The 22,377-nt window shown below is 37.4% G+C and overlaps 1 protein-coding gene across 3 annotated transcripts in view; it reads right to left on the bottom strand.

Annotated features, from left to right (window-relative positions):
- Nucleotides 1-22,377, bottom strand: part of FSTL4 (follistatin like 4) — a 459,349-nt gene that overhangs the window by 403,929 nt on the left and 33,043 nt on the right. For all 3 annotated transcript variants that reach the window (XM_087924402.1, XM_087924399.1, XM_087924401.1), the window contains exon 3: nucleotides 20,714-20,744. In XM_087924402.1, coding sequence (XP_087780528.1) covers nucleotides 20,714-20,744 — 31 coding nt within the window. The remainder of the gene's footprint in view (nucleotides 1-20,713; nucleotides 20,745-22,377) is intronic.

Here is a 22,377-nt window from a genome sequence, read left to right as displayed (position 1 = left end):
CCTCAGGAAAATGACATCCATGATTTTCTGTGATTGAGGGAAAAATGAGGATATTTACAGTGCAAGAGCTGTGGGATACTGGGGCTCATTGGTGTGCCTTTTCAGTATATATCTTTATTCTTTGGAACAACTTGCAATGCAAGATAAGGAATTTATCCAACCTCCTGGCTATGTTTGGAAAATTACATTACTCTCCAGGACTATGGGAATTGAGGGTAGAAGGGCAAACTAAGATTGTTAGATTTGAACTTGAAACTTGTTTGTTTAAATAAATGAATCAGGTGGAGAAGAAGGCTACCAATTCAGAAGTATTCCTAATTCATTTAAATGTGCATTTTAAAAGCCAGGTAAATGGATGGGCTCGTGGTCTGGAAAGCTCCTTTGACAGTTTTGCTTTTGGAAATTTATTACTGCTATGTAATGAATTTAAATAGCATTTAAATTGATTGTAAGCATGCAGTGACATTAACTTTTGCAATGTAAGCTTCAATTTAAGAACAATTCCCCCCTCCCCTCAAATTTCTATGCTGAGATCCAAACATGGTTTCTCTTAGGGAATCAAAACTTCATGCTAAAAATCATCTTGCAGATCAGGTAAGAACTGCAATACACTATATGTTCTTCCCTGTACAAAAATATGGTAGCATTGTTCCAATAAGTAGGTTAAATTTTTCTCATTTAAGTCAGAGCAATTTTGCAGTAACAGAAAGGTCTTTCAAATTTAGGACATTTAAATGTTTAATACTGAGGAAATAAAGAATATTTAAAGAGATGGATTCATTTTCAAAAGGAAGGAATGTATAGGTTTTTCTGAAGAAGTCAATACAGGTAGTTCTCCACTTGCAACAGTTCGTTTAGTGATTGAGGTTACAATGGCACTGAAAAAAAGTGACATGAGTTTTTCACACTTACAACTGTTGCAGCATCCCCACAATCATGTGATCAAAATTCAGATGCATAGCAACTGACTCATGTTTATGATGGTTGCAATAGCCCAGGGTCAACCTTCTGCAACCTTCTGATCAGCAAAGTCAATTTGGAAGCCAGATTCACTTAACAACCACATTACTAACTTAGAAACTCCAGTGATTCACTTAACAACTGTGGCCAGAATCTTCATAAAACAGGTAAAATGGGGTAAAATTCACCTCACCATCTCACTTAGCAACACAAATTTTGGGCTCAACTGTGGTTATAAGTCAAGGACTCCATAATATGCATAAATCAGCTGCAGATGATTAGAAGTGAGAGCCTTTTGCAAGACTGAAACAACGAGAGAAAAGAAACTCTGACCAGACCTGACCTGAAAAGATTAGAAGTGATAGAAGAAATGTGGAAACAAAAAGTTAGCTATTCACTCGAGGAAAAAAGGCAATAAAACGTTTCTTCCTTGTTCATAAGGGTGTGTAGGTATAAGAAAGTATTATGCTGTAGGCATTCATCTTGTTATTGATCAAGCAAATGAAATCTTCTCATAATATCCCAAATGAATTTTTCTCATAATATCTGAAATGAAGGAAAGGTATGAACAATCTGATTTTAAACAGACTCTCTGGTATCTTCAAAACAGTGTTCCTGATACAAACAGGCACAGCCAGCTTTAGGCTAAGACTAAGCCGGCACTGGCCTAGGTTGCTGGGCCTTCTGGGGGCACCACTTTCCTCCCTTCTTCCAAATCATTCTAAAAATGTGAATTTTTTACATCAGCAGAAGGTGGCACCATCAGCCAGTATTGTCCTAGGAGCCCCCTACATCCCAAACCTGGTATTGTACCTAGAGTAGTACACAATATTCTCATGAAGAGAAGTATCATTCAGTGTCTTTCTCAAAACCTTTCTAATAACTTTTAAGTCAAGAAGCTCACTATTTTCATAATTGTAAAAGGTACAAAAACATCAGATTTCTATATGACCAAGAAAGGAAATTTAGTTGGATGATATGATGGTGGTGGTGGTGATGCCTAGAATTCTATAAAGTTGTCCTCACCAGGGAAAGCAAAATGTTCATTCAACTGAGCACTCTTAACATGTTATAATGTAAAAACTATTTATTTTCCTATAAAGTTTTGAAAAGTTTGTAATGGATTGCATACAATCTACCTAAAATGTATGTATCAATTATGTACAATTATATTATATTCATCATCATCTCATTTATTGCAAATTGGAGAATCTGAGAGTAAGAATAAATTTGCCTAAAGCTGTTTACTGAAACCATGAATGATACAAAATCCCATGCAGAATATGTTTTTTATTCATAGTCCAGTTTCTTAGTTATTATCCTATACAACAGGAGTCTTCAAAGACCTAATAGAAGCCATTGGTTGGTGGTTACATGAATGGATGGTTAGGTAGAAACCGACAGCTGTTCACAACATCATGATCTCAGGTTAAAAATAATGAAAAAATACTTATGGACGCACCTGACCTTACTTGTACAGGAGGTTTGACAGGTTTTAATGAGATTGCCTAATTATGAGTTATGAACCAATATAAAATAAGGAGTATTAAAAATAGTTACAATATTTTACACATTCAAATAGTAAAAATTATTTCTTACTATTTTGTCATTGTTAAATATCCCTTTTTTGAATTGTAATCTTTTGTTTTCTTTTTTTAAAATAGTAACTCCAAGAGGGTGGCTGTAATGTGACAGCAGCTGCAAAATAATGAGAAAAATGATTGCTTTTCCTTTTGATAAAGCAATCTGCACTGGGTTGTGTGTGTTTCCTGACTTGTGGGCAGAATGATTAATGCATTAATTAGTATATGGCAAAGTTTTGCATTAGTACTATTTGTCTTGTTAAATGCTTAAACGTTTTGATTCTCTCTTTGGGGAGGCTGGTATCACTCTGGCATAAACTGTTCCTTAATCCAAAAGAATGGCTGGTTTACAGAGCAACAGAGTGTGCTTTTCACTTGAAGAGATTCAGATAATCTATTGACTATAGGATTCACAATCTTATCCCCACCCCTTTTCTTCCTATACTACAATTTGACTATATTGTTCAGGAACACTTCACACTATGGGTTACATTACAACCATAACATTATCAGATTTCCAGCAATATTGTGTTTGCTGGCAGAAATAGCAAAACTCACAGTAAGGAAAGGACAACAATCCTTTTCTCTTTCTCTACTTTCCTGAATTACTAAGCAATTTTCCTGGGTTGCTGATGGTACCATTTGTGATGCCAAATTCATAAAAATAAATTGTTAAAAGAACAACAGAGTTGGAAGTGACCTTTGATACCTTCCAGTCAAACCACCTGCTCAAGAAGACCCTATACCATTTCAGACAAATGGCTGTTTCTCCCCCCCACCCTTTTTTTTTTGCAAGCAGTAGACAAAAAAAGGTAAGTACTTTACCAAGTGGATCCTATATGGCTAATTAGAGACCAGCATCATACACTTTGGTTTCTTTAATTTTAAACAAAATTAAAAGAATAGAATGCTAAAAATGAAAAACAATCATATCCATTTACATAAATGCCTTTGGAGTCCATATAGGCTTCATTCACATTCTTTAAACATAAAAAATGATGAGCTATTGCACTCCAATGTTTCATTTGCACAACTGTCCAATTAAAAATATAAAAGTAAGGAAGGTGGCTGGAGGCTATAGGTTATATTACAAGGACAACATCATCAATGCTTAAAGTGGGCCTTCCGGTTGCGCCATCCTCGAAGACTGACTGAAGACTGCGATCATCCATGGCTTTGATCCATGTTATCCCGTTGGAGAGCCCAGTCCATCTGTTTTGGGGGCTGGAACCACCCGGTAGGGGTGATGAAGAAGGGGGAGACTGCCAGCTGGGTCGAGGGGAGCCGCATCTTCCCTCCCTGGCTAGGCATTTTACTCCCCTCCAAAGATGGCAGTAGTGGTGGCAAAATGGCCACCCTGAAGAGGAAGAGCTGACTGGGACAAAGAGTGTGCAGGAGCAGAGAAGGAGAGAAAAGTGTGGAGACTGGATCAAAGAATCACAATAAATGGACATAAGGTACCCCAGGAAAATTAGTGATCCTTTTTAAAAAAAAGAGGTCTGGTTCTTGAAAAAGTTAAATTTGTTGCAAAACAAGAGGAGCTTTGTTACAATAAAATAGAATCCTGCAAAGTGAAAGTGGAAACAAAGAATACTAAGTTTAAAGAAGAGTGGGGGAAAATACTTTGGGACTGTTTGGCAATTATAGTTAAAATGGAATTTATGGACATTGGACTATTTAACAACCTGGGGGAAATTTTTGAAACAAAGGATTTAATAGCAGTTAATGTTGGAAATAAACATCAAAGACGCTGGTGGAATTAAATTACTGGACAACTGAGTTGGACTTAATTACTAAGGAAAGGAATGAAGAAGACTAAAAGAAGTGTATAAAATGGTAGAACTTTTTTAAAAATAAAAGTGGAACTAAGAAATATAAAGGAAATATTACAGGAAAGAGAAGAAATGTGCTGCACTGCCTTACAATGTATAGAAATGGCTATTTTGGAGAACAAAGAACAACAAGAAGTGCCAGAAAGGGAGGAGTGAGTTACAGAAAATGCCAGCTGCCATCAGCAAATGGAACAACAAACACTGAAGTGGAAGGGGGAAAATGGAACCCTGGAGGTTTGAGGAGATAATTAAAAAGAGAAAGTTTGGAAAGCCAAACAAAGAAAAAGGAAACAGCAAAAAAGGGAATTACAGAAGAAAGCATTAAAGAGGAAGGGAGATAAAAGACAGAATAAGAAATGGGAGGGGAAAACAAAGGGGAAAAGAGGCAATAAGAAAAAGAACCAGAGAAAAAGGGGATATGGGAATTGAATAAAAATGAAAAGAAATTGTTTAGTCACGAGACACAAAGATAATGGGTAGCTAGGGACTTAAAAAAGGGATTCTGCAAGGTAATCGGTAGTAATATTAATATGTTTGAAATGTTAAATGATTTAGAAAGTGGCTATACTGATGGGGTTTTTTTGTATTGTTATTGGATTATTTGCTATTTTAAATTATACATAGATACAATTGGAATAAAAATGAAAAGGGGAAGATATGTAAGTACTATGAAGATTGTTATAAAAACCAAATTAAATTAAGACCAGTTTTTATGATATGATATTTGGAAGAATAACTGAATGAGAAGATGGTAAATACCATGCGGAATCCTTTTTAAGTATATATACATTATGTAATAGCTAAGAGATTATTATTAATTTAAAGTGATAATTAAAATAATGACTATATTATGAACAAGGGGAACTAATTGAATGATGTGTAAAATAAAGGGGTGGCACAAATTAGTAATTAAAGGGAGAGGGCTTTGTATTTATTAATTATTGGAGTTATAATGGATTTTTTTGAATAATGAATGAAGAATATGTGATGAATTTACAAATATGACAGATATAAGTATAAGTACAAGGAAATAGAAATAAGAATTTTAAAAATTGTATAAAGAAATGTGTATTACAAGGATAATGAGAATAATTGGAAGAAAAATAGAAAAGGTTAAGACATGAATAGAAATATATGGAATAAATGTGAAGAATATTAGAGAAAATTTATAGAATTTATAAATGTAACAATATGATATGAAATGAATGTATAATTTTAAATATTGTATAAAGAATCTGTATTAAGAAGAGAATATTTGAAGAAAAATGGAAAAATTAAAATATTAATAGAAAATACATGTCATAATATAATATAAAACTGAATATGAAAGGTGAAGATGTAACTAAGGTCATATTTGTATGTAAATGTAAAAATCTGGAACCAAACTGTTCACTAAAAGAGACAATTTATGAAATACAAAAAATTAAAAAACTTTGAGAAAAAAAAAATGCTTAAAGTGGTATTTTGTTAAGCTAGCCATTCCTGCAGCCGTACTGTGAATCAGCAAACCTCTTCTGATCATGATTTAAGCAAATCTAACTTGTTTACAAAATATTAGTGATTTCTCTCCCCCCGCCCACAAAGAAACGGAGGCGCAACTGCTTCATGATAAAGCAATTCAGTCAGTTCATGTTCCGGATCCACAGATATCAAACTTATCCTGCCGAATTCTACAAATTCTATGAATTAAAATGATCATAACAGTATGTTGTTATGATTTTTCAGATTTCCTATGAGGAGAATTGGCCACTCTCAAGTTGTGGAAAACAATAACCTTGTTCAGGATTACTGAGGAGTATAAGTGTCACCCCTAAAGGAAATCTCAAGGAAATTTCATTGGTATATGTATTGTATGCACAAATGAAAATGTGAATAGATGTATGTGTTAATAATAATAGGTATGACAAAGGCTATGTTTGGGAACAACCCATCATTCAGAATGTCATCAATCCTACTATTCCTGTGGTCGCAGAATGCTCTGCAGGTATCAGTGTGTTCCCTCCTTCAACCATGTTAAGTAAAAACCTAACACAACTACAATTACCTTTTTATATGAAATTTCTTCCCTGCATGGATGCAGTATTATGCAGTAGAGGGTCAATGACTGGACATGGAATAATGATTTTAATTTACAAAAAATATATACATTTGATTCCAATTATACATTAAGAGAAATAGTAGGAATAATTTGACAGTGGAACGAATTACCCAGAGATGTGGTGTGCTCTGCTTTACTGAATGTGTTTGGGCAAGCTAGCCAGCCATTAAGAATGTTTAATTTAAATTCTTGGATTGTGCAGAAGTTGGAACTTGATGGCCTAATGGATTCTCTCAACACCCTGATTCAATTATTCTAAGAGGTTTACAGTAAAATTGAAACTTTTCTTTTACTTTTTCAGTTTCTTTGGAGCAAAAGAGTTTTATTTGGAATTTTATCATATGCAGATGTCAGCATATCAGGAACAAAGAGAACCTGGTTTGATGAAATCAATGTTTATTTCTAAGCAAGAATGAAAAATCTAATAGGCATGGCATATCATTTTCAATAAAAGAAATATTTATGACTGCATATGGTGTAGTTTTATGAACAAAGTGGATCAATTCATTGTTCTATTCCATTTAAGCTACTCTATTATTAATTTTGCTTCAATTTTGTAGCATGGCTTCAAGGATACATGTTCAGAAGTATTTTAGAAGAGAAAGAATGAATATCCAATCCATTCAACATTAGAGCCAATGTTGGAAGAAAGAACATTACCTTTCTTTCTCCTCACCTAAAAAAAAAAAAAACTTTCCCATTTTAATTCCCTATCACCAACCCCATAACCGTTGCAGGGAATTAACCATGTCAGCTTTTGGACTCAGTGTTTTCAAATCTTAATTAGTGTGTATTATGGGAGTATCATACATCATTTCTGATGAAATAACCATACAACAGATGCTTACAGGAAGGCCTCCTGTCATAGACATCAAGGCCAACTAGAGATATCAAGGTCAAGTGGCATCCTATATCCCCTCGACTCGATCCAGAAAACAAATAACACTTTATTATAAATACTTGTTAAAATGGGCATGTGTTCATTTTAGATATTCAACGGTTAAATTGCAGCATATGTTTTCCTGGCTTTAAACATATTTAAGAAATCAGGCTTTGAAGCTGTGAGCCACACATTCAGCAGCACAGTTCAGTCTGAAAAGGGCTGCTGGTAAACCTACAAATAAATACCATTTGTTAAAGTTAGATAAGTAGCAATAGAAAGATTGGTTTGATCATTTCTTGGCTGACTGGCTTAAAAAAAAATCATCTTCTGACATCAATTTCTTGAATGTCTGCAAGCAAAATAAGAACAAATAAATAATTATGCCCAAAGACTCTGAGTCACACATCTAGCAGCTTCGCTGACAAATAGCCACTGCAATTTGCAGAGACTGAGAAACTGAGTACAATTATACAGCCATATGTTGTTTGTTTGTGTGTTTGTTTGAGGTGCAGGTCATCCTTTAGAATTCCAAATACCCTCCATTGAAATCAGCAAAAAAAGTCAGTAACTTTTTTTCAGATTCACAATAAATATGCAGACTGGACACTAAAAATGTTAATAAGTCAACTGAATGGGTGCTTTGATAGGTCACCATTGGTATAGCATGTTGTGCTCACTATGTCTTGCAAAGCACTATGGAAAAGAAAGCTAAAATATGAAATTTAGCAGAAAACATTAATTCATCCAATAGAAAGTAAATTGAATATTTTAAAGATTCCTGTCTATTTCAATATTTCATTGATTTCCTTTTTTTTTTTTAAAAATGAACATAAGTGAGATGCTAGAGTTTAAGAAACAGCCTGGTAGAAAATGGCACCCACTTGAACTATGGGAACCAATCCCATCATTAGACAGGTTTATTATGCAGACTCACTAGGCAGCAACTACTAAAGAATGGAAAGCAGAGAAGACATCCTATGCCTCCAAGGTAGCCTGTAACATCCAGGTGCAATGAAGAATGCTATACTTTGAATTATACCAGTGAATTCCATCTATTGAAGGTGAGATTTTTGGTTTTTTTCTCCCTGAAGCAATAAAATGTCTTGGATGGCTATGAGCCTAGACTCAGATACACCACAAAGAGGAACTGGTTCAGTTTTATGCAACCATGGAACTCTGAAGAACATTAATGACTAGTCTAAAATTGAAACATGATTATTTCACTAGCTGAAAAATAGGGTAAAATCAGAACATAAGTGTAGCACCCATTAAAGGCAGAATAATAATGAGTAATCCGGCAAAACTGCTAATCAGCATATAGGAAAATAAAAAGGGCAAGACTGTTCCAAAAGGAGAAATCACTTGAATAAACAGTAGACAGGATAGCAGCAGGTACTGCTGAGTCAAGAGCTTAGTGTCACTAGATTTTGTGACAACCAAGAGGAACACAAAGGTAATACTAATTAGATTGGATAATGTGACCATCTGCCACTCTTGAAAAAAGCTAAAATACATTTAAGTACATCTAAGCGGTAACTTGCAGTTATCTAACATTTCAGTAAACTCTGAAAAGTATCTACGTTGGTTCTTCATATGATTTACATTGAGCAAGTAGATTAGAGGCCATCCAAACTGATACCAAATTAGTTATATCACTTCCTGGACAACGATACAGAAAGAATTGTTTAAGAAAAGAGGAGTCTGTCCTGATTCCACAAGCAAAATATTGGGGAAGAATATAATTTTTGGTTGAGGTCTAAGCTATTTTTTGCTCTTCTCTTATACATCACTGACTCCTCTCCCCAAGCCTTTTCATGAACTTGGAATGTATCTATGTCATATTCAGCACATGTATCTATTTCTCCTTTTATTCAATCAGTTCAACTCAGTCAATTAGTGATTATCAGACAAACCAGGACTTTAAATCACTATCTTTTTCTGCACAGTATATCTCCCACCTCTATTTGCCAATGCCCACATGAACAGACATTTGCCAAATGGGTTTTATTTCTTAGTAAGCATTACAGAAAGATATTGGTCATGCAAAACAAGTTCCTAGAATAATATTGGCACCAGGAGAAAAGGTGTGTGGAACTTCCAGTTTAATTCCAGCTGACTTAATTCCAAATAAGTCCTAGTATAGGGGTGAAATGCTAGAGTTTAGGAAAGAGCTTAGTGTCACTAGATTTTGTGACAACCACAACTTAATATCATTTTTTGTTACTATTCCCAAAACCTCCTGAAATTCAACACAAAATAAACCTGCTACTTTCACGTGAAACTTGTGTTCTCATGAAAAGGTCATGTTTTCTTTAACCATAATGTGTTTACACCAAGCTACCCTGATGTTGGAAAGGACTGGAGGCAAAAGGAGAAGGGGACAGCAGAGGATTAGATGGTTAGATAGTGTCATTGGTGGCAGTGGGCATGAGTCTGAACAGACTTGGGGACACAGTGGAGGACAGGAGGTTTGGCATGCTATGGTCTGAGGTTGCAAAGAGTCAGTCATGACTTAGTGACTGAACTAAGTCATGTGTCATAGCCTGCTAAGCACCGGATACATTTACCACAAATCACGTTATTCACAAGTCAGTGAAACACAATGAAAAAGGTTTAATGTAGAATCTCCAGATGACATTCAGTATTGACAGTAACAATGATCTGTTCAAAGTTGAGAGCAAGCACCTCCTCACAATGACTTTATAACAATTAACACAGCTTAACCCTGTAATTTACAATAACCCTGCTATTACACCCGGTGATCCAATAAACATATAACAACCCTATCATTACATCCACGCGCCCTGCAATAATCCTTACATGCCTCCACCCCATACCTAAACATTCTGCCTTAAAGAACTCTGCCTTAAAGAAACAAGTCTACATTCTAAACAGTCTGCAGCATCTGGTTTCGCTCCTCCCCACCAGCAAGACCCCAGCATAGAAGATGAGCACGGCGGCCGTATAAGCACAGCCGCATCACCACCACTGTTCATTACGGCCATGGGGAGGAATGGAGCTGTCAGGGAAGGACAGGAGCCACCAGGGAAGCACAGAACTTCATCCAGGGGGACGCAGGCAGGACATCAATATGAAGGCAACGCAATGTGGCAGCCCAGTATTCAGCTGCAATGCCACCTCCACTTGGCACAGCAGGATGACGGAGCGCCACACCTCAAGGCGTTGTCGGGACTGGAGTCTGACATCATGGTTTATATAGAAAAGTGACTTGATTTTACTAAACCAAGAATGCTCCACATTTTAAGTTAGCCTGAGATATGAAACAATATAAAAATGAAGTTCAGGTAGTCCTCAACTTACGACCACAATTGACCTCAAAATTTCTGTTGCTAAGTGAGACAGTTGTTAAGTGAATTTTGCCCATTTTATGATCTTTCTTGCCACATTTGTTCAGTGAATCACTGCAGTTGTTAAGTTAATACTACAGTTGTTAAGTGAATCTGGCTTCCTGGTTGACTTTGCTTGTCACAAAAGGTGATCACATGATTCTGGAACACTGCAACAATCAGAAATGTGAGTCAGTTACATTTTCAAATTTTCAAATTTTAATCAAAGGACCTTGGGGATGCTACAGTGATTGTAAATGTGAAAAGTGATCATAAGTCACTTTTTTCAGCACAGTTGTAACTTTGAACAGTCACTAAACCAACTGTTGTAAGTCAAGGACTACCTGTACTTGTTTATATTGCTTTTTTTGTTAAATGCAGACTATTTTAGATAGGATATTGTCATAGGAAGAGTTGAGGGGCAGACAAGTGACCCAAGTCTATTAATATAACATGTATCTCCTGATCTTTTTAACAAATTCCCTGGGATATTAGCTGTGATCAACCATATATTTACCAATCTTGACTTCAGTGCCAGTGCTTGTAAATCCTCAAACACTTTCTGATTACAGAGAGGCAAAGTTCAGACTGGCACTGAAGAATTTCTTCAAATCTACTGTTTGTGTTGCTGTCTACAATTCAAAAGTGCTTACTTTGACAGATTGTATTGGGAAAAAGTGATTTATGGAAGCAAACACAATGCAGCAAAATATGACTTACAACTGCAAATGTTGAGGATGGGGGAAAATTGTTTCCTTTCCTTGCTAGTATTTATCATTAAAATTCAATGCTGAAAGACAGCATTATTTATAGCTTCCTACTCTAAAATTATTGATGGCTCACAATCTGTGTTTTCATTTCTCTGGAAGTTGTTAAATTTAAAAAAAATCTCTTAATTCTTTGGATCCTGGGGTTCCTTTATAAAGAATTTAGAACCAAAGAGACCTAGTTAGCCACTATAGTTAGTCATCTGCAGTCACTGCTGATTTTAAATCATTTTATTCATATTATTAATTGTTTTTGCAAGTAAGGCTTAACACTGCTAACACAAAAAATTGTCTGAAATAAGACTATTGTTTGAGGGAGCTGTTGGTCTCCAATTATTATTGTTCATATATTACATGAGCAGATAAGCACTTTATATTACATATAAAAAATTTTCACATCATCATGTACTTTCACTGTAGATTGTTGAGGCAGTACTGCTCATACTTTACATAAAATGAATGTAGGTGGAGGAAAACCAAGAGCACAGCATAGCATGTATAATGGCTGAGTACCATGAACAAGGTCTGCTGTCGAGCTCAGGCAGTATGCCGGTTCCGTGGGACATGCCTGCAGCCCGACACCTTATCAGAGAGCTTCTACATGCCTCTTCTACAGCCAGCTGATGGGTGGAGGATGAATTAGCTTGTCCATAGCATTTTCAAAGCTGACAGGGGTTGGAGAACAATGTGTTATCTATGTTTACTTTTGGCATTGAGTTTTTGACACTGGCATGTTTGCTGAGGGTGGGAAGGTGGACTAGTTTGGAGTTGTGATGATTAGGCATACATAAGCATGGGGAGGAGCGCAGGGGATGATTAGGTTAATGGACAGCTGTGATGGTTAGGTGTAAGTAGGCACAGGGAGGAAGCACGGGGGATTATTAGGCTAATGGGAAGATGTTAGGTTTGGTGAAGGTGGGTGGGTTGCTACTATAAAGAGTGCTGTGATACTTGGGATCTCCAGTGTTGTCTATCAGGAGTGGATTTGTGAAAATAAACCCATAGTATTCACCAACAAAACTGTGAGTAATGTGGTTTGTTTGCAAGACTATCCAGTACCCAGCTGAGGCTGACAGAAAGCTAGCACTCACCCTTGTCTCTTTTGATATTTGAGAGTAGAAAGGATGGCAGAGCGGTGGAGGGAGGAAACTGAGGTGGTGGAGGAAGTGATTGAAGATGCCAGAAAACCAAGAGATAAAGAGGGAAGAGGACCCTTCAGTGCCTAGAGTTTCCCAGCCGTAATCAAACCAAAGATGTCTAAAGCAAGGAAAAAGGTTAGAATGAGTGAACCCTTTGCCCAAGAGGACATTGAAAGGGAAGAGTGGAATTTGCAATAACAGCCCCAGGAACAAACCAAAGATTGGAGGGTGCGAAGATGACCTGGGTTGGAAGATAGTCAATGAACAGTTCCTGGTAGTGAGATGTTGGATATGTTGTGCAGGCAGTTTGGAGATGTGACGCTGAAGGAATCACCTTCCAAGGAGTGGATGGACTGCAGGCATAGTTCTGTAACAGCTCGTGATCCTTTACATAGCTCTATTCCCATAGGATTTCAAGATCTGGGTGTTGGAAGCGGGTTGCAGAGATCTGAATTGATGTCTAGGGTTTTGGATACAGTGAGAGGTATGACTGCTTCTTGTCCTGATGGTCACTAAAGGGAACCTGGTGGGCCATCTGACACACCTGAGTGGTCTTTGGGCCAATCATCTGGAGAACGGAGTCAGACCCCAGTGGGATCATGACAGTTGGATCAAGATTATGCAAGTCCTATGCCCTATTGGGTTATGCCACAACAGGGGGGCTGGGGACCCCCTCCTCTGAATGCATCCTTCGATGGTAATGCGGACTGGGTGGCTGTTTTCTTAGGACAAGTGACTAATCATTTAGATTTATATGGATAATACTATCCATCCCATTGGGCCATGGTAGTGGTGGTGACAGGTGTGTTGGTTGGGGAGGCCAATGAATGGGCAGCTGATTTACACAGTCAATGTTCATCTGAGCTCGATGATATAGGACTTTTCCTAGCTGCTTTAAGAACACATTTTGAGGATAAGTCCAGTGGACAGCAAGCAGAAGAAGATTTGTTAATGATAAAACAAAACAGTCGACCAGCTTATGATTATGTTCATGACTTTTGTCGTGTTGCTGGCAAACTCCCATCCTGACCTGAAAGGTTGATGATCCACTTATTCAAAGAAGGGCTTGATCATGATTTAAGTCAGGAATGTCTATATAGGAGATTGCCAAAGACCTTCAAGAACGGTACCAAATTGTTATGGAAATAGATTTGAGATTATGAAGACTGAAGCCTAAGGATATTCCAGTTACCCGTAAGACTGCTGGACCTGTAGGTCGGTCTGGAGTATGAGGTCCATGTCCTCCTTTAGTCCAGGGACAAGGAGGCAGAAGTATATTTAGATGCTTCCGGTGTAACTAACCTGAACATCAAGCACTGGACTGTCCCATACCACCAGTGACGATGCCAAGGGTATCACAGGCTACATCAATGGTGAGTAGAGGTTGGGGATCTGGACCCTGAAGTTAGCGGACTCCAGAACATACTAGAGGGATAGCCTAATTACACAGTAGATCGGAAATGGATAGATCGACAGAGGCTCCAGCTCCAGTCCCTCTGATGGATGAATGTGGAATGGAGGAAACAGATATTGATGATTTGAAGGTGAATAGACCTATTTGTCCATTTATTATCTCTATCATGTTGTGGAATAACCGTACCAATCAAGAGGCTGAGCTGGGAGCATTAATTGATTTGGGTTGTACACGGTTTTAATAACCAAAACGGTGGTAGATAAACTTGGGCTATGGGTTATACAATTGATTACTGCAATTAAATTTGAACAGGTTAATGGCCTTTATTGGGAGGAGTCCCAGCTACTCATCAGATGGAATATGCTAAAATGGTAATGGGTGAATATTGCGAGTGGATATCATTTGTAATGGTGTCTCATATGACTGAAGCATTAATTTTGGGATTGGCCTGGCTTGATAAATGAGAGCCAACAATAAGGAGGCTTTCGTAAAATTCGGTTGGCAATTGGACCAAACCCATTGAGAATGGATGAACCAGGAAAAAGATTGGTCAATGCATTGAACACTGATAAACTATCTTTCATGACACCAGCATATCCAAGTGAATATGATGATTTAGTGGAGGTATTCAATGAGGAGGAGACCAATAGCTTACCTCCACATAGACTGACTGATTGTGCTATTGAGTTGGTTCCTGGGGCGAAATTGCCTAAGCCATGCTTGTATTCCATGACCCGCAAAGAAATGGAGGAAATGAGAAAATATATTGACAAGAATCTAGAACAAGGATTCATTACACCAGGATGTTCACATATAGCAACTCCAGTGTTATTCCATGGGGGTTTGCATTTGTGTGTTGATTTCAGGGGTCTTAATGCAGTATGTGTGGAGTCATTATACCCATTGCCATTAATAAAAGACTTATTGGCTACTCTGGTGAAAGGACAATTTTTTACCAAACTTGAACTAAGAGAGGCTTATTAACTTGTACAAATCTGTCCTGGTGACGAATGGAAAACAACATTTAATTGCCCACTAGGAAGTTATTGTTTCACCATATTGTTTCCATTTGGACTGCAAAGGGCTCCAGATGATTTTATGCAGCTAATCAATGGAATATTACATGAGCATCTGTATAGGGAAGTTCTAGTCAACCTTGATGACATCTTAATATATTCAGAAACCAAAGAGGAACACAGTCAATTAGTAAGACAGGTGCACAAAAGGTTGTCAGATGCACAATTGTAGGTAAAGCTCTCCAAATGTGAGTTTCATAGCATACAATTGGACTATTTGGGATATCACATTTTAGCAAATGGAATAGAAATGGATCAGAATAAGGTGAAAATGGTATTGGTATGGCAAGCCCCTACAACACGAAAACAGTTACAAAGTTTTTTGAGGGGTTGCCAACTTTTACTGGTCGTTCATTCCACAATTTGCAGATATTGCACTTCCACTGACTAATTTACTTCGAACCAAACACTTAGGAAAAGAAAAACCAAAACTGAGTAAGATGTTACCATGGTCATCTGATTGCCAAAAAGCTTTTGATGAATTAAAGGGATTATTTGCCAGAGAACCGGCAAGATCCAGATCCCAACCAACCCTTTATTGTACAAGTGGATTCGAGTGATGTGGCAGTAGGGGCTGTCCTATTACAAAGGAATCAGACAGGTACATTACAACTGTGCACTTATACCTCATGAAAGTTAAGCCCAGCAGAATGCTATTAGGGAGTAAGAGGCATTCACTATTCAATGGGCATTGATTACCAGGAGAAATCTGTTAGAGGGTGGTCCACACTCTTTTGAAGTGTGGATGGATCATAAGAACTTGGAGGCCCTCCAAACACCATGATGCTTATCCCCAAAACAGGTTAGGTGGGCATTATATTTTTGTCAGTTTAAGTTTGTTTTGAAGTATGTGCCAGCAGGGAAGAACTTTATGGTCAAAAGTAATCGGAATGATGTAATACAACCTCTCATACCACATTTAGATCATATTGATTTCTTGAGAACGAGAATTATGTCAACAGACCTATCAGCGGCATTAGCTGGTTAGTGGAAAACAAAACCCAACTCGACATGCAAAATGGATTTGCCTGAGGAGGGTGGAAACTATATGTACCTAGTTCATTGTGAGGGATGGTACAGAAATGCTTCCACGATGTGAAGCAAGCTGGGCATTATAGGCTTTTAAAACCTTTACATCTGGCTAAGAGACAGTTTTGGTGGCCTTCCATGAGAGTTGATACTGAAAAATATGTAAAGGATTGTTCCATATGTGCAACCACTAAGATATGTGTTGGGAAGCCACTTGGTTTATTAAAAACTGTGACTGAACCTACTCAACTCTGGCAGGACATTGGGATGGACTTCATAGCGGACCTACCAGAGAACCATGGGTATATGTTCATTTGGATGGTAATTGATCTATTTTCGAAGCAGGCCCATTTTATACCATGTAGGGGTCTTCCACCAGCCTGACGATTAGCCAGTCTATTTATTAAGACTGCATGGAGTCCCCAGATGTAATATCTCAGATAGGGAAGTACAATTTACTGCCTGGCTTTGGCAGGAATTCATTCATTTAATTGGATCATCTCAGGGCTTAAGTATCATCTGTGTACAAACGGAATGGCTGAACAAGTTAATGAGGCCATAGAACAATACTTAAGGTGTTACATATCATATCAGCAGAACAACTGGGTGCAAATGTTGCTTTTTGCTGAGGTAACATGTAATAATACCATATACTCCATTTAATAGGGTATACTCCATTTATAGGGTATACTCCATTTAACATAGTACATGGAATAGAATTCATTCCTGTACCTGAATGGCCTCATCCATCTGTTGATCCTGTCACAGTCATTAAATGGACTGATGATAAAATAGATGAACAGGAGTAAGAAAGACATTAACCAAGGCAGCAGAGGCATATAAACCACAAGCCGACAAGAAACGGTCTGACCCAACTTCCTTTGCAGTTGGGGATTGGGTGTATCTGTCAACTAAATATATAAACTTGTGCTTGGCATATGAGAAATTGGGACCAAAGTATATTGGTCCATTCCCAGTTATCCAGGTACTTAACCCTGTTACCCTCCGACTTCATTTACCATCACAATTTAAGCAGATACATCCTGTGTTTCACAGCCTCCTAAAACCCACAGATATGACATGGTTGGAACCATGGTTCAAAGCCCCTGGTGAGACAATTACTATGAAGCAGAGGAAATAATGGTTTCCCATAGACTGAGGGATTTTTTACAATACCTTGTCAGGTGGAATGGCTAACCTATAGTGGAAGCATCATGAGTGCGGTATGATGATGTCATGGCTCCACGGCTGCAATGAATCTTTCATCATAAAAATCCCACAAAGGCAGGTGGGAGGGCTGAAGTAGGGTATATTGCATCATCTAATACTGTTCCTTGTTTTGCATGGTAGAGGGGGATGCTTATCAGGCTCAAGCAGCATGCCAGGTTCATGACATTATCGGAGAGCTAGATGTCCTCCACATGCCTCTTCTATAGCCAGCTGATGGGCGGAGGATGAATTAGCTACTCCGCAGCATTTTCAAAGCCAACAGGGGTCAGAGAACGGCATGTTAGCTATGTTTACTTTTGGCATTGAGTTTTTGACACTGGCATGTTTGCTGAGGGGTGAAGGTGGACTAGTTTGGAGCTGTGATAATTAGGCATATGTAGGCACGGGGAGGAGGTGTAGGGGGTGATTAGGTTAATGGACGGCTGTTAGGAGCTGTGATTAGGCGTATGTAGGCACAAGGAGGAAGCGCAGGGGATGATTAGGTTAATGTGCGAATGTTAGGTTTGGTGGGTGGGCTGCTGCTATAAAGAGTGCTGCGATACTTGGGATCTCCATTGTTGCCTATCAGGGGTGGATTTGTGAAAATAAACCCATAATATCCACCAACAAAACTGTGAGTAACATGGTTTGTTTGCAAGACTATCCAGTACCTAGATATGGCTGACATCTGCATAATACCAATGCTTTTAAGAATTGGTAAGAAACTTTTTTTTTTGTAAACATCCATGTCAAAACAATAATTTTAATTGTTCAACAAAAACCTGACAGAAATATATGAAGGATGATACTAGAGACATGAAAGTGTACCTTCTCACAATAGCCTCTACCATGGCTATATCATAATTATACTTTCAAAGTGCCTCAGTCATCCAGGTCATAGTTGTCCCAAAGGTGCTATTTCAAGAGGCAACTGGACTTTCTTTGTTTTTCTTTGAAGACATTTCAGAGCTGAAGAAGCTGCTTGGATGAGAAGCAAAATGTCTTTGGAAAAAGACCAACAGTTGTCTCTTGAAAAAGCACCGTTGGGATGCCTATATTTCTGCTACTTAGTCGCATCCTCTTTTGATTCATTATTTTATTCAATACTAAAGGCATGCTCTTATAACTATATGTAAGCTTTCAGACTTTCAATAATGAGTGTGTCAGATTAAAATGCTTTTATTAATGAATAATTTATATGTATGTTCATGTGTATGTGTATACATGTATGTATACTGTTGATTTAATATTGACTCCTGGAGTCTGCCTGGATAAGTCTGCAGTTTTCTTGACAAGATTTTCAAAAACGATTTCCTCAGGTTCCCAGCTGACTTTGTGTCTAAGGCAGAACTAGATATTTTAACCATTACATCAAACTGGCTCTCACTTATTGAGTATTCATTTTTATCCTGTACAGCAAAGCATTCTAAAAAAAGATTGGAAAATTCCCTTGAAATTAATAAAAGCCTAATCAACAACAGTCAGTTTATTATTTTTCACTTCCTTGTTAGTACCTCTCACAAGAACAGGCAAATGATGTTTTTTTTTTTTTTTATGATGGAACCTTTCAATTATAAGGAATATTGTACTATGTGGTTTAATTCAAAATGCTAGGCAAACAAAACTGGAAATAGTATTGCTCTATTTAATAAAGAATTGAGATAGATTAGGCAGTTCAGGAATGCCAAGAGATCAATTGTAAAACATAATTGTATCAGTATTGTTCAATGCTAGTTTTCTAAGAAAAGGGTTTAATGGAAATGTGTACTTATGTAAAGCAGCAGATACAGACTATGGTATCAAAACTTGTCTATTACTGTAGTGTATGTCATTTTTATGCTAGTTTTCTGGCTTACTTATGAACCTCAACTTTGTAGACATGAACTACTCCATACTATCAAAAAAGTAGAAACTAAGCACATAGGGCCCTACAAGAAGCTTCTAATGTGAAATAATTGTATTCTGTGAGATTAAAGTATGGGATATTTTCTGTATGAATGTGGAGAAGAACAATCCATCTTACATATGCTATAGTACTTATGTTGTCCTTCAACATGTATGGAGGAAGATCTAATGCTGGCAAAAGAAAATGCTGTTGATGTGGCCCACTACTGGGTGAATGTAATTTAGTTTTACCCTATTTATTTTACATGCATTTTACATGTGCTATACATCTATGACCTATTTTTAAATGTTGAATATTTTATGTCTATAATTTGAAAGTGCTTCTGACACAAATAAATAATGGGATAGACTGACCCTGAGAACCAAGTGTTGCTAAAAACAGACATATTGTTCAACCTGTAACTTGACAAGAACATCTGTTAAACACAACTGAAAAATTAACCTTAAATTCTCTGCTGATTTTCAACCAACATCTGACCATTACCAATTAGTATTAAAGGACTATAGTTTTGTACAAAGGAAATTTGAAACACTGTGTCTCCCCTAACCCCATAACAGACTCTCAGTCTACCAACTGCAACCTCTTGCTTGTAGGAGGAGAAAAGCACATTGAATAGGAAAAAATGGGGTGGCTTCTGTTTTTCAGCACTTCAAGACTCTTTCCACATTCTTAGACAGCCATCAATCAAAACCCAATCACACAACAGTCTTGATATTTTGCCAATAACCTTTTGGCTTTAACTCAAGAGGCAGCTGACAAAAGGAATCAGAGCAGCTGCTACACTATACTAGTTTCACTTGCTTCCTTCACTCCGAAGTTAAAATAAGTGAAGCAAATGGTTAAAATGAAGCTTGGCTGTGACTGAAATACGAAGCCTGTTCTTCTATCTGAACTACGCAATTAAATTATACCTACTAGTCATTTACATTAGTCCAGCCTTTCTATCTGACTGTGCTGTAACAATTTTTTCAGAATATCTATCCCCAACTGCCAGATTTGAGAAGGCTACACTAAACAAAGATGGATTATTTATTAAAACTGGATACTTTAAAGATATATTGCAATATTGTTAAAAAAATAACACCTCAATAAAGATTATTTAAAGAAACATCAGGCACACACCATTTTATACCGTTCTTGAGCACTTTGAAAAGATTGTGTTTTATCAGTATATAAAATACTTACTACTATTATGTCAGTCTTCAAGAGACTCTAAAGACTTTTATATGCCACAACAAAGTTCTGAATTTACTGCATACTATAAAGGTATACCAAGAAATCAAACATCAGCGGAACATTTCCATTTCAACATTTTTTTAAAAAAAATACACTGTCCAACAATAATTGAAAACCCAAATAACTCATTTTAGTCTTTAACAACAAATTAAGTTTACTCACATTGAAGAACTGTGTACCTGATGGAACCATAAACTTATTTTTTTTAAAAAATAACAATTTGTATTTGCTTACCTTTTCTTGTGACTTCAGTCCTTCTTGATTCCTGTAAGGAAAATTATATACATATGTATTTTATTATATATTTTGCTTAAAAACAGACAACTTTTGACAATCACTTCAAAATACATTTGTAATTAAAGTTTATAATTACTATATATTAATATTACTTATATGATTTGATTTAGATATCTGCCCATCTTATTAAAATGGCTGGGCAGTAGACACAGTTAAAAATAACAATATAGAGAAAGGAAAATGAAACAAGATACACAACAGAAAGAAAGCAAAAGAAGGAGGAGGAAAGGAAAATAACCATCAGCAATAAATTAACAACATTTCACAGGCTCACCTAAACTCTTATCTCCCATATCTGGGAGAACAATAAGATAGGTGCTAAAAATTAGATAGGTGCTACCTAATCTCAGTGGAAATAGTGATTCAGAGGACAGGTGCAACAATGGAAGACACCCTTCCTGGGATCTCCTAGATCAGTGGTCGCCAACCAGTGGGCTGGGGACCACTGGTGGTCCGTGGGAAAATGTTGGTGGTCTGCAGAGAAATGTTACCTCCAAAGCACCCCCCAAAAGCAATTAATCCAGGCTGCGCAGAAACACAAGGCTTGTGTCACTTGCATTGAGAACAACATGAGATAGTGAGGGGAGGGGGGGAAAGGCAGAGGGGGGGACTTGCCCCTCTCGCCCCATGTGCCTTGTCTGACCACCAGGCTGCTTCTTTCCGCTTCTTTCTTCTTCTGCTTTTGACTGCACGCAAGGAAAGCAGCAAAAGTCTTTCTTTCTCTCCCCCAAACTCCACCAGAAATGAGTCTTTCTTGCAAGGCAGCCTGCTCCAAGAGGTTGTGCCGGCACGACAAGTCTCACAAAGACTCATTTCTGGTGGAGTTTGGGGGAAAGAAAGAAAGATATCTGCTGCTTCTGCTGCTTTCCTTGCATGAAGCCAAAAGCCTCAGTCTCAGTCTCAGTCTCTCTCTTTCCCCCTCCCTGAGAATAGAGCTGGAGACAGTATCCTGCGATCCCAAATAAAGAATGATCGATTGTTAAGAAAACAAGGTGGGGAATTTTCCTGCAGACTTTTTGGGGGAGTTTCCCAAGGTCTCTGGTCCATGGGATTTAAAATTATGAGTTTGGTGGTCCCTGAGGTCCGAAAGGTTGGCGACCTCTCTTCTAGATAATGTATTTTAATAGTTATAAGTCAGGACATGCATCTCCTGCCAGTCCAGATGGGGCTTGGTGGACAAAATAAGAAAAAGGTGATTCTTCAGATATCCTGGCACCATATTAATACTGGTCATAAACTTGCAAGTTTTTTTTATAGCTCTTGCTCCTGCCTTATGATATTTTTTTTGAAATATTTAGTAATGGTTTCAGTAAAAATTATATAATCATAATAACTAAAACATTCATAAAAGCTGTTGAATATATATAACAGAAAATTTGTCTCAATGTACCTACACTTAGTGAAGCAAATATTTAAGCATGTAAGCTCTTGAATAATAGGTCTCCTATTATGTGCAGAACACGTAACAGGTCTGTAATGATGGTGATAGAAAATGATACAAAGCACCTATCTGACTATCTGGACCCACGAAGCATTAAACTGAAAAGAACAGCTGTGTTATATTTTCTGCACAGCTCCTTAGCTATAACACTTTCTAGTGT

Source organism: Pseudonaja textilis, chromosome 2 (genome assembly GCF_049901715.1).
Source record: "Pseudonaja textilis isolate UNSWEBS1 chromosome 2, rPseTex1.2, whole genome shotgun sequence".
Taxonomy (NCBI): Eukaryota; Metazoa; Chordata; class Lepidosauria; order Squamata; family Elapidae; genus Pseudonaja; species Pseudonaja textilis.
The sequence above is the reverse complement of the archived record's forward strand: the minus strand, read 5'-3'. Positions and strand labels throughout refer to the sequence as shown.